General features: G+C 49.7%; 1 protein-coding gene across 1 annotated transcript in view; it reads left to right on the top strand.

Moving 5' to 3' along the window:
• SMIM17 (small integral membrane protein 17) overlaps positions 1-12,268 on the top strand; it is a 38,609-nt gene that overhangs the window by 20,381 nt on the left and 5,960 nt on the right. The window contains 2 exon segments of the mRNA XM_082709716.1: positions 11,913-12,116; positions 12,120-12,165. Coding sequence (XP_082565842.1) covers positions 11,913-12,116; positions 12,120-12,165 — 250 coding nt within the window.

Raw genomic sequence — 12,268 nt, 5'->3', positions numbered from 1 at the left:
ATTTCTGTCAAATAAATAAAATCTTTAAAAAATATATATAGCCATGCTGTATTTATATAAATCTACAATAATACCTTTCTTGTGACCCCACCTCATAACATAAAAATAGGGTCTTGACAATAATTCACATATACTTATGTAACACTTCCATTTCCCCTCAGCCCAAAGTAACCATCAGCCTGAATCCTGGGCACTTTCCCCCTGATTTTCTTTTTGTACATTTCTCCCCTCAGAGATGCTCCGGAAACTCTGCGTTAATAATTCCATTCAGGTTGTAGTCAGGCCCTGCTGTCCTAAGAGCCAAAGTTGCCTCTTAAAAATTACTCTGCAGTTTTCTCCCTCATCTGCTTTCATCCTGCACTCCCCGAAGCCCAGAGAGCTTTGTTTCCGGCAACAGCAGGGCTTTCCCCAGGCAGGTGGGTTCTTTGAAAAAGGGAGAGAAGGTGAGGGTGGCAAGGGGGAGAAAGTGGGGGAAGGGAGACATAGGCAGGGAGAGGGAGAGAAAGAAGGAAGGAGAGGGGGAGAGAGAGAGGGGCAGAGAGAGAGAGGCAGAGAGAGAGAGGGAGGGAGGGAGAGAGGCAGAAAGAGGGACATACAGAAAGAGGGAGGGCAGAGAGAAAGGGAGGGAGAGAGAAAGAAGGAAGGGAAGAGAGAGGCAGAGAGGGAGACACACATAGACAGAGGCAGAGAGAGAGGGAGACAGCGATGGAGGCAGACAGAGAGACGCAGAGAGACAGAGTGAGGGAGAAAGAGAGGGAGGGAGAGGGAGAGAGATAGAGAGTGGGGGAAAGAGAGGCAGAGGGGAGCTAGAGCCCTTTCCAGCTAATCCACCCAGAGGTTCAGCACCACAGACAGCGCAGACCTGATCAGTTCAGCACTGCGGACAGTGTCAGGAGCCCAGGGCTCTGCTGCATACACGTGCTCTTCTCCTCTCCTCCTGTTCCCTCTTCCTCTTCTTCCTTATTCTTTTTTATTTTTTATTTTTTAAAAGATTTTATTTATTCATTTGACAGAGGGAGAGAGATCACAAGTAGGCAGAAAGAGAGGAAGGGAAGCAGGCTCCATGCCTAGCAGAGAGCCCGATGTGGGGCTCGATCCCAGGACCCTCAGCTGAAGGCAGAGGCTTTAACCCACCGAGCCACCCCGGCGCCCCCCTTATTCTTTTTAAAATATTTTATTTCTTTATTTGAAAATGAGCAAGAGAGAGCTGGAGTAGAGAGAGAGGGAAAGGGACAAGCAGACTCCCCAAGCCCAATGTGGGGCTCGATCCCAGGACCCTGGGATCATGATCTGAGCTGAAAGCAGAGGCTTAACCCACGGAGCTACCCAGGAGCCCCTACATGTGCTCTTCTGAGCATTCCTGGGCCCACTCCACAGCCCTCACCCCCAGAATTTCTGAATGCTGATTTCTGGGTAACCCAGGTTCTCCTGGTCTTAGTCTTAAAAACACAGGCATCAAATACTTAACATGCCCCAAAGAGAGTGTTCTGGGTTTTCTCACAAAGAAAGTGGGTCCTCCTCACTGCATTCACTACAGGGCACTTAGTTGTTCAGGCTCAGAGTCCAGAAGTCGTCCTTCATTCTTTCCTTTCGCCTACCTCCCAAATACTACCTATCAGGGAGTCCTCCCAGCTCCATCCCCAGAGTGTATCCTGAATCTGTCCACTGCTTTCCACTCCTACAGCCACATCACTTCAGTCCACCATCATCTTATGGCTGGTTTAGTCCAACAGCCTCCGAACTAATCTTTCCATTTTATCTCTTGCCCCTTCTGGAGTTTTTCCCACACAACAGTTCAGTCATGCCTTGAAAATGTAAATTGATTATATCACACCCTTCCTCAATGTCCTTCCCTAGTTTCGCAGTGCACCTACTATAACATTCAAAGATGTTGCTGTGACTTTCAAGACCATGGATGGCTCTCTGATCCTGTCTCCCATTGCTCTCTCCCTTGCCCAACCACTCTGGTCACAGTGGCCTTCTTATTGTTCCTCAGGACCTTTGCACCTGCTGTTCTCTCTGCCAAGAACTCTTGCATCACTGGCTCCTTTTCACCGTTTGGGTCTTATCTCAAAATGCCACCTTTTCAAAAAGATCTCTCCTGACCACTCCCTTCTAGAGTGGCTTTGCAGTTACTATCCTGTTGATCTATTTCATGTAACTCAGAATCAACAAAACTATATTTTGTTCTATATTTATTGGTTTAGTTGTCTGCTTCATTTCACTAGAAGGTAAACTCCATTAAGCCACAGGCTTTGACTATCTTGGCACCTAGAACAGCAGCTACAACATAACAGCTGCTTAATGAGTTTTTGTTGAATTGTTGAATGAGTGAGTGAATGAATGAACACCTAGCATTAATTTGCCTTTTCCCAGCTACTCCTGGAGCCCTAAAGAGATGTCAGCAGTACTTAGCTCCTGGTAGAAAGGCAGTCATAGGTACTGGTTGGGGGTTTGAGAGTGGTGTAGCAAGTTCCCGAGACCACCCCCAGATTTGATGATCCACTAGCAGGACTCACAGAACTCATTATATAGGCATACTCCTGATGATGATTACAGCGAAAGGGTAGAAAACACAGTCAGCAAAGGGGAAAAAGCTCACGGGCATAACATGTCTTCACCCTTCCATGGTCTCATGGTAATCAGAGTTTACTTCTTCACCCTTCAACTCGCCATGAAGAGTGAAGATGTGTCACAGCTACGGTGATGGTGAATTGGGGCCGATAATTCAATCTGCTACATCAAATGGCAGCTTCTAGCTATGATTTATTAATTTTTATTTTATTTCCATTTTTTTTTTGTTATGAAGCGTGAAATCGGCTTTCCACTTACAAAGTGCTGCAAAGTTTTCTTTCAAGGGGTGCTTTTATTTTTTATTTTTTTAAAGATTTTTATTTATTTAATTGACAGACATATCACAAGTAGGCAGAGAGGCAGGCAGAGAGAGAGAGAGGAGGAAGCAGGCTCCCCGCTGAGCAGAGAGCCCAATGTGGGGCTCGATCCCAGGACCCTGAGACCATGACCTGAGCCGAAAGCAGAGGCTTTAACCCACTGAGCCACCCAGGCGCCCCTCAAGGGGCGCTTTTAAAAAAGAAAGTGCATTTATTTATTTTTTTGTTTGCTTGTTTTTAGAACATTTTATTTATTTATTTGACAGAGAGACAGAGATCACAAGTGGGCAGAGAGGCAGGCAGAGAAAGAGGGGTAAGCAGGCTCCCTGCTGAGGAGAGAGCCCGATGCGGGGGCTCGATCCCAGGATCCTGAGACCATGACCCGAGCCAAAGGCAGAGGCTTAACACACTGAGTCACCCAGGTGTCCTGAAACTGCATTTATTTAAAATAAAATTACTACTTACTAATATATGGATGTTATGCAGAAATCGATGCAGTTATAAAATGATTTCCATTTATGTGCAGATGTGGCCAAGATTGAGAAAGGGAAATGTAAGAGACTAAAGAAAGGTCAGAGGAAGACATAGAATAGTGTTCCAGACACACTATCTGGGGTAGGAGTCATTTCCTAAGAAGTTCTTCAGTAGCCTCTCCCCTGACCTCACTCTGGAGAAACCCCTCAAACTCGAGTCTGTTGTTTTTTTAAAAAATGTTATTTAATTTTTTGACAGAGATAACAAGTAGGCAGAGAGCCAGGCATAGAGAGAGGGGGAAGCAGGCTCCCCGCTGAGCAGAGAGCCCAATGTGGGGCTCAATCCCAGGACTCTGGGATTATGACCTGAGCCGAAGGTAGAGGCTAGAGGACTGAGCCACTCAGGTGTCCCTCAATCCTCCCATATTCCTTTTTTTTTTTTTTAAGATTTTTTACTTATTTATTTGACAGATGGAGATCACAAGTAGGCAGAGAAGCAGGCAGAGAGAGAGGAGGAAGCAGGCTCCCTGCTGAGCAGAGAGCCTGATGCAGGGCTAGATCCCAGGACCCTGGGATCATGACCCGAGCCAAAGGCTGAGGCTTTACCCCACTGAGCCACCCAGGCACCCCAATCCTCCCATATTCTTGCCATGTGTCTTCTGGACAAATCATGTAACCCCTTCATGCCTTAGTTCCCTTCTCTGCTAAATGGGGACAATAATACCCTACCACTCGGGGTCATTAATTAAAATGAAATAATGTTCATGTATGTGATGCCTTTGCTCATCCAATTGGTTGGATAAATGACAGTTATTTCCACTGTTTTTCTGGGAAACCAGGATTAGTCAATGGTCTATCCATGCGGAAAACAAAGATCCTTACTTCACACTATCCAAAAAATTTCCAGAAGGTATAACAAGCTAAACATAAAAAAAGACTGTAAAGTACAAGGTTGGGGAGTCAGGTGTGTTGATCTGAGTGGAAAAAATGAATGGCCTGGACTTTATCAAAATCCAGAACTTTAGGCCCTGTGTAAGCAAAGTGAAGAGATAAGTGACAGGCCAGGAGAAGATGTCTGCTACAGGCAGAGGAACAGGCAAAGGATCAGTAGCCAGAATATATAAAGAATGCCTATAAGTCAAGAAACAAAAGCCAAACAAACAGAACGAGGCAGGGAGGGTATAAACATGCAGCTAACGAACAGAAAATAAACCTGGTCAACAAACATGTAAGATAATGAGATGCAAATAAGACCACAAAGAGAGAGACTTTCTTCCCACCTCTGACTTTATAAAAAATCTAAAACTTTGATGTAGCTTCCACCAGAGCAATTTGGGAAGTAGTGATTGCATAAACCTTGAACAAGTGATGATAGTAGCAACAATTAGGCACTGTTTCAGGCACATTACAAGCCTGGCTTATTTTCTAACAGCAGTCTTGGGAGGTGGTAAGCAGAATGGGAAATGGAGGCACAGAGACGCTAAGTGACACACCCAAGGACACACTAGTAGCAAAGGGCAGAGCCAGCCTCTGACCCCTGGCAGTCTGGCCTCTAGGACATCTCTGCCCCAACTCCTTCCTCCTCCCTCCTACCCTGACCCGGGTTTGCAGAATAGAGAATCACCGAGGAGACTGAGGAGGCTGTTGGCCTTGGCGCGCATCTGCAGCTGGGGAAGTTGGGCATAACCTCAGTGGGGAAAGGACAGCTCATCCCGCTGTGGCCGACCCTTGGCAGGCACAGTACTACTCCTCCAGCAACTTCACCGCAGCCATGTCGTCCCTGTGGCCCCTTCGCTCCTTTCCCTACCCGCTGCAGGTCCCCGCTCCCGAGAGTGGAGAGGGGAGGCGGCGAGAAGGCAGCCCACCATCCCCAGCTCCCCCATGTCCCCCACCCGCACCCTCGAAGCCTCCCAGTCTGTGCAGCCGCGGGCACTGTGGCTCCAGCTCTGCAGTGGCAGGACTGGGTCTGGTTGGGGAGGGTGAGTCCTCCGAGGGACCCCCGCGGGCGGGAGGTGGGGCTGGGGGCTCTGGCGGCGACCCGGGAAGCGCGCCGGTGACTGTGTGTGAGCGGGAATGTGTTTGGGGGTGGGACCAGAGGCCTTGCGAGGATGCCTGTCCGGGAAGGGGGCTTCCACTCGGCGTCTGTGTCCGATCTCCCGGTGCGTTTGCCCGCCCGCGCGCACACCTGCGCACGTGTGCGTTGTGGGTCTGGGCGCGCCTACCGCCCTGGGGAGGCTGGGCGCACAGGTGCGAGGGTCTGGCGCCTTTGCTTCCCCGCCCGGCTCCGGCCTTGAGGACCTTCTCCGTCTGTGGAATGGGTGGAACAGTACCGGCAGAGGAGAAGAAGGGCAGGACTGCAGCGGGAAAGGTCACGGCGTGCGCCCCGAGGCCTGCCGCGTTGGCGCGCTCCCAGGAACGGTAGCTGCCCGGGTTCCTGTCAGGGTTGCGGTGGCGGGTTGCTGCGGCCACACCTCCCTCCTTCCTCCTCGGGAACTAACACGGAGGCGGTGAGGGGTGAATTCCTCCGCAGAGTGCTGTCTGTCCCTTCCCTCCTCCCTTCTCCATCCAGCCGGATCCAGCCTCTTATGAGCTGGACCCCCAGGCCCTTGTCTTATCCGCGGTCACCTCTCTTACCCGGCGTGCCTTTCGCTCACGCTAAACACACCGTTATAGCTCATGTTAAAGGCAAAAACAGGCCCCCTACTCAAGCTCTCTCTATAACTTTCCCATCATGAGCAATAGCTTTTTTTCATGGAAAATGTTGGTGACGCGGCCTTTCCCCACCGTCTGCACACTTCCCGGCCCACACCGTGCTCTGTGTGGCTTGCTGACATGGTGTCCTCCTTTTAAACGTCTGGAAGTGTTTTAAAATGAGGAAGATGTAATCTAAAACCATAGATTTCCAGTGTTCTCTCCAGAAATTAGAAGATAGGTGACCCTAGGTCCACGTTTTCACTGGGCAAGTATTAGCTAGGCTTCTTCAGACACAGACCGATCTCTCCTTTGCCACAGTCCCCACCACTCCCTATTGCCTCTGCCCATCCTGGCCATCAGTTGGCATTTGCTCAGGTTTTCCTTACAATAGAGAAGTATTTCTCTGGACCCCTGTTTCATTTTGAATTTCAAACAGTGAAGTAAAAGTGAGGGGGTGGGGGAGGGATGTGTTTATCTTTTTAGGTCTATCTCAATTTTGTTATTGGCGGAGCTCCTGGATGTTGAACCTTGCTGCTGGTGTTCCAGACACCAGGTCTGCTGCTTTGTTCCTTGTTCTCTGCTCGCTGTCCTCCTGCTGCAGGAGAACGTGAGCCACTGAAGGTATCGGGTTCACCCGCAAGGCCCAGTACTCAGCACAGGTCTGGCACAAAGTTCTGGCTGAGAAATGCCTTGGAGAAGTCATTTACATTCAAGCCCTCATGGAGTCCTGCAGGAAGTGATGTCTCCGTTCAGCCTTGAGGTACGGGCAGTTTCTAGAAGCCAACACAGAAGAGCAAGGACGAGCCAGGCCGAGGAAAAACCTGTGTGTTCCTCCACTCGTCAGGTACTCACTATGTATGGAGTCTCCTTCGGTCTCAGCACAAAGCTTACGATGACTCGGTGAGGTCACCGCCATGTTCACTCCTTGCCAGGCTGGCAGCCGTGAGTGTCGTTCTTCCCCCACCCTTGACAATTCCGTGTGTGGTCCCAGCAACACCCATGCTACCGTTCCTCAACACTTTTTCCTTTCCATCCCTTCCCTTGTCTCTCTTCTAGCATTTTTATTTAATCCCTGTGGTAGGCAGGAGGATGGTTCCCCGGAGATGGTTCCACGTCCTCATCCCCAGAACCTGTGAGTCTGTTGGTTTCAGGGTGAGGGCTGACTTGGAGATGGGGGTTGATCCTGGATTCTTTGTGTGGACCGAAGCGATCGCAAGGGACTTAAAAGTGGGAAAGTAGGGCGGGAGGGTCAGAATCACAGTGACGCAGCGGGAGAGAGACTCAAGTGGGCAATGTGGACTGTAAAGGTGGCAGAAAGAGCTGCAGAACCAAGCAACGCAGGAGGCTTACAATCCTGGAGGAGGCAAGGAGACTGATTCTCTCCCAGAGCCTCCAGAAGGGACCCAGCCCTGAGACAGCTGGAGTTTCTCCCAGGGGAACCCATTTCAGACCTCTGAGCTACATTACTATAAGATAAGTCTGCATTGTCTTAAGCCACCCAGCTTGTGGAAATTTGCTACAGCAGCTATGGGAAACCAAGACAGTCTCAAACACCATCCTTTTACTGTCAGAACTTGGTGAACATTGATGTCAAAGACGCTGCAGAACCGGGTTCGAGCAACACAGCCACATGTGTACAACGTGCAAATCTCCAAACCACTCATTTACTTATAGATCGAAACAGGCCTGTGCAGCAAACCACGAAGTTCCATGACATTTAACCAGTTCGTGTTTGGTTTTCATTTTCTGTCTTCGTGAGGTCTGAAGCACACAGAGCAGTGGGCACAGAGCATGTGAAGGGAGAGCTCGGTGAATTTGCACAAATGTTTTCACCCATGGGACTGCTACTCAGGTCAAGCTACAGAACATCTCCAGGACCCCCGAGAAAGTGCCTTGCCCTCCCCTGTCCCCAGCCTGAGCCAGTAACTGATACGAACGTCAGTTTCTTTGCGTGTACCATACTTGCTTTTTAATGAATAAAATCACGCATGTGTTCTCTGTGTCCGGCTCTTCTCACGCAGTTTAGGACATTTATTTCCACACTCATCCGTGTCATTGCGCGTGTTCTTTTTGTTTGACCCTTGATTTCTGAGTAGCACTCCATTGTGCGAATGCACGGTGGCTTACTTGTCCCTCCTCTTACCGAGAGCCAGTGGGGTGGTCCATGTACCAGAGCTGCTGCGCTTTACGGATCTGGTTGACAGCAGTGCTGCCCTGCGAATGTCTGTGGCACGAGTTGTCCTTTCTCTGGAGGGAGAGCTTCAGCAGATGCTTGTCAAGTAGTTTTCCAAGTGGTTGCTCCAGGTACACTCCCACCAGACCCCTGAGTGGCCGCACCTTCACGGTCTTTCTCAGTGAATTGTCAAAGGGAAACTATGTTAGGAATGGAAAGCCACTACCCCCCCCCCCCTTTTTATGGTACTGAGGGTGAAGGTGACAATAAGCACAAGAAAGAAAACGAATATCTTTACCTCCTGGCTGGATGCTTGCTCTGAGCATGAAGCTGCTTTCTCTGAGAGAGAGGACGGAGGTGGGGAGGGAAGGGAGGCAGATTAGCTCTAGACTAGACTGTCGCCTTCGGGGGCTGTGGAACCCCTCAAATCCATTAGGATGGATGTTATCAAAAAACCCAGGGTTGGGGCACCTGGGTGGCTCAGTGGGTTAAGCGTCTGCCTTTGACTCAGATCATGATCCCAGGGTCCTGAGGTTGAACCCTGTGTTAGGCTCCCTGCTCATCGGGGAGCCTGCTTCTCCCTCTCCCTCTACCTCCTGCTCCTCCTGCTTGTGCTCTCTCCCTTGCTTGCTGTCTCTGAAATAAATAGTCTTAAAAAAAACAAAACCTAGGAAGCAACAAGTGTTGTTGAGGGTGTGGAGAAAAGGGAACTCTTGTGCACCATTAGGAACGTGAGTTGGTGTGGCTCCTGTGGGAAACAGTATGGAGGTTCCCAGAAAAAACCTAAAAACAGAATTGCCCTACAATCCAGCAATTCTGCTTCAGGGCGTAGACCCCAGAAAGTGGAAGTAGGGTCCCAAGGGGTATCTGCACACCTGTGTATTCATAGCATCATTATTCACAAAGGCTACAACATCGAACAGACAAGCAAACGTGTTATTAAAAAGGAGGGAACCTCTGACGCGTGCTCCACCATGGATGGCCTTGAGGAGGTCGTCGTTCAGTGGGGACAGAGTGTCAGGTGTAAGGAGGTAGGAGGACCTGTGAATGTGTTGAGTACCACCGAGCTGTTAGCCGGAAAACGGTTCCGAGTTTGAAGTTTGTGTTATGTGTATCTTGACTTAAATTTTTAAAAAGATTTTATTTACTTATTTGAGAGAGAATGAGCCAGGGAGAGCACAGAGGGAGTGGGAGAGGGGGAAGCAGGCTCCCCACTGAGCAGGGAGCCCAAGGTGGGACTTGATCTTGGGATCTCGAGATCAGGACCTGAGCTGAAGGCAGAGGCTTAACCCACTGAGCCACCCAGGTGCCTCCAAAACTCAATTTTTAAAAAGCAATAGAAGAGGGTGCCAAAGAGGGAGGAAACTCACCTCCTTGGAGTTCAGTGTTGTTTGGTTCTGGACTGTCCTGGAGGAGGGAAAGCATAGGGACTGTAGCGAGGGAGACCTTGAGGCCATGTCCAGAGCGGGCCCTGCCCTGCTGGGTGGGGCATTGAAAGCCTCCAGACCAGTGGGGCTCCTGAGGATTGTGAAGCCGGCGAGATGGACTGGGGAGTGTGGTGAGGGGAGGGGACCATTGGGGTCAGTGGTGGAGTGGACCAGAGTGGGAGACTAGAACAGAGTGGGGACAGTGTTTTCTAGTACAAGAGCAGGTGCGGGTGAGGAGACAAGTGGGCAGCAATGCCTGCGGAACCCGGTGAGGACAGTGGTGGAGGCCTGTCAAGAAGGAGGAAGGCTGTGCTGGGGGCTGGGGACAGAGGGTGCAGGTGTCTGGGGAAAGGCATTCAGATTTGAGTTTCGAGGGTTTGGGAGTCACCCCTATCCATAGAAGACCTACCTGCTAATTTGTAATGCAGAAGCAAAGACACATTCTGCATATCCACAGCGTATGTGTTAGTTTCTGATAAGAAAGCATTTCAGGTCTACTCACGGGCACAGGAACAGACCCAAGAGCCGCGTCTCCCCATTTGCCAGGTTTGGAAATACATCCTTTGTTTGCTCTGATCCCTTGTCTCTGTCTTTTCCCTTTACTGTAGAAGTATTTTATTTTGTTTTCATTTTATTGTATTATTCTATTTCATCTTACTTTAAAGTAGGTTCCACGTCTAGCGTGGGGCTTGAACTCACAACCCGGAGACCAAGAGTCAGTTGCTGTATGAAGTGAGCCCACCAGGCAGCCCTGTGGAAGTATGTTAGCGCGAATTCCAGCCATCAGGTCAACTCACCCTTACACAGGTCAAAAAGATCTCTAAAAAAATAAGATGGATACTTTCTTACCTGTCCCTAAGACCATTTCCACACGCAACAGAAGGGATGAGAAGGCCTGACATCATTGAATACCCAGTTCACAATCAATTGCCTTAATTGCTCTTAAAAAAAATTTTTTTTTCCATAACCATGTTTCTTTGACTCTGACTCCAAACATGGTCCCCTCGTGCTTTTGCCTGCTCAGTCGCTGAAGTGTCTTTGAATCTAGACTGTGTGCCCTGTGGCTTCTAAATTTGATACAACAATTTTTATTTGTATAAATCTAATTAAAGGCCACCTGGGTGGCTCAGTGGGTTGGGCCTCTGCCTTCAGGTTGGGTCATGATCTCAGGGTCCTGGGATGGAGCCCCACATCGGGCTCTCTACTTGACAGGGACCCTGCTTCCCCTTCTCTCTCTTTCTGGCTCTCTGCCTACTTATGATCTCTCTCTGTCAAATAAATAAAATCTTTTTAAAAAACCTAATTAAAGAAGAAAATACTTTAAAAAGCTTTTATTTTCCCTATACCAAGAGAATTTACTCCTTTTCAAAAAATAACTATTCACAAGGGCTGTTGTCGGCAGGTTAATATAATGCAAGGCTGATAATGCATACGGTTCCCTAGAATCAGAACATAAACTAGCTCTAGAGTCCCAGGGTAGGGGGTAACCCAGTGTAGTTCCCATACTCCTGGCAGACAGACTCCTGAATTTTGGGTTGAGAAGATCTAGAATGAGAATACTCAAGAACGTTTCATTTTATTTTATTTATTTTATTATTTTTTTAAAGATTTTTTAATTTATTTGTCAGAGAGAGAGAGAGCACGCAAGCACAGGCAGAGAGAGCGGCAGGCAGAGTCAGAGGGAGAAGCAGGCTCCCTGCGGAGCAAGGAGCCCGATGTGGGACTCGATCCCAGGAGGCTGGGATCATGACCTGAGCCGAAGGCAGCTGCTTAACCAACTGAGCCACCCAGGTGTCCCAAGAATGTTTCATTTTAAATTAGACTTTTTCTCCCCCAACCTGGGGAATGCTTCTTGGTTTTCTTTTATGCCAACAAAAGAGAAAGGTGAGGCTGCTGGAGGCTGCTGGGAAGACTGTGGCCCTTTTCTCTGTAGCAAGAGGGATTCTGGGGGCTACTCTGGCTTCCTAAAACCTTGTGGCTCTGTGCGTTGGGTGTGGAACAAACGTGTGTGTGGATGAGGTACTCTCTGGCCCCCACCTCAGAACTCCTATTCCCTTTCTCACTTTATTTGTCCCCTGGGCACTTAGACATTGGCATGCCATCCTTCTCTCCTGCCTGGGTCTCCGCAGGAACGCAAGACCCCCAGGAGCAGGGAGCCTGCTTCTGTCACTGCTGGGTCTCTGGCACCTAGAAATGGTGCCAACACACAGATGGCACTCTGTAAAGGTTTGTGGAATGACAAAAAGTTTGTCAGCCCCCAGGTGCTGAATCCCGTGCCCCAGGAACCCAGCGGGAGCAGGAGGAGAAGGAGAGACTCGCCTTGGAAACTCTACGTCCCAGAAAGATGCAGAGCCTCAGGCTGGAGCAAATCCGAGGGCTGCTTGAGCCAGAGAGGGCCAAGACGCTGATGCCCTGGGAGACCAGGGCCTGGGAGAAGCGCGCTGCCCTCACCAAGGACTAGGCAGCTGTGGAGGTTGGGGCCCCTGGCGGTGACGGTGACCTGAAAGGTGAGGGGCAGGCGTCCCGTGGGCGGCGGGAGGTGGGGGGAGGTTGTGGCTGAGCCTCGGGGAAGACCCAACACTCCTTCCTTCACTCATTTGGGGGACAGCT

The sequence above is a fragment of the Mustela nivalis genome (genome assembly GCF_964662115.1).
Source record: "Mustela nivalis genome assembly, chromosome: 18".
Lineage (NCBI taxonomy): Eukaryota > Metazoa > Chordata > Mammalia > Carnivora > Mustelidae > Mustela > Mustela nivalis.
The sequence above is the reverse complement of the archived record's forward strand: the minus strand, read 5'-3'. Positions and strand labels throughout refer to the sequence as shown.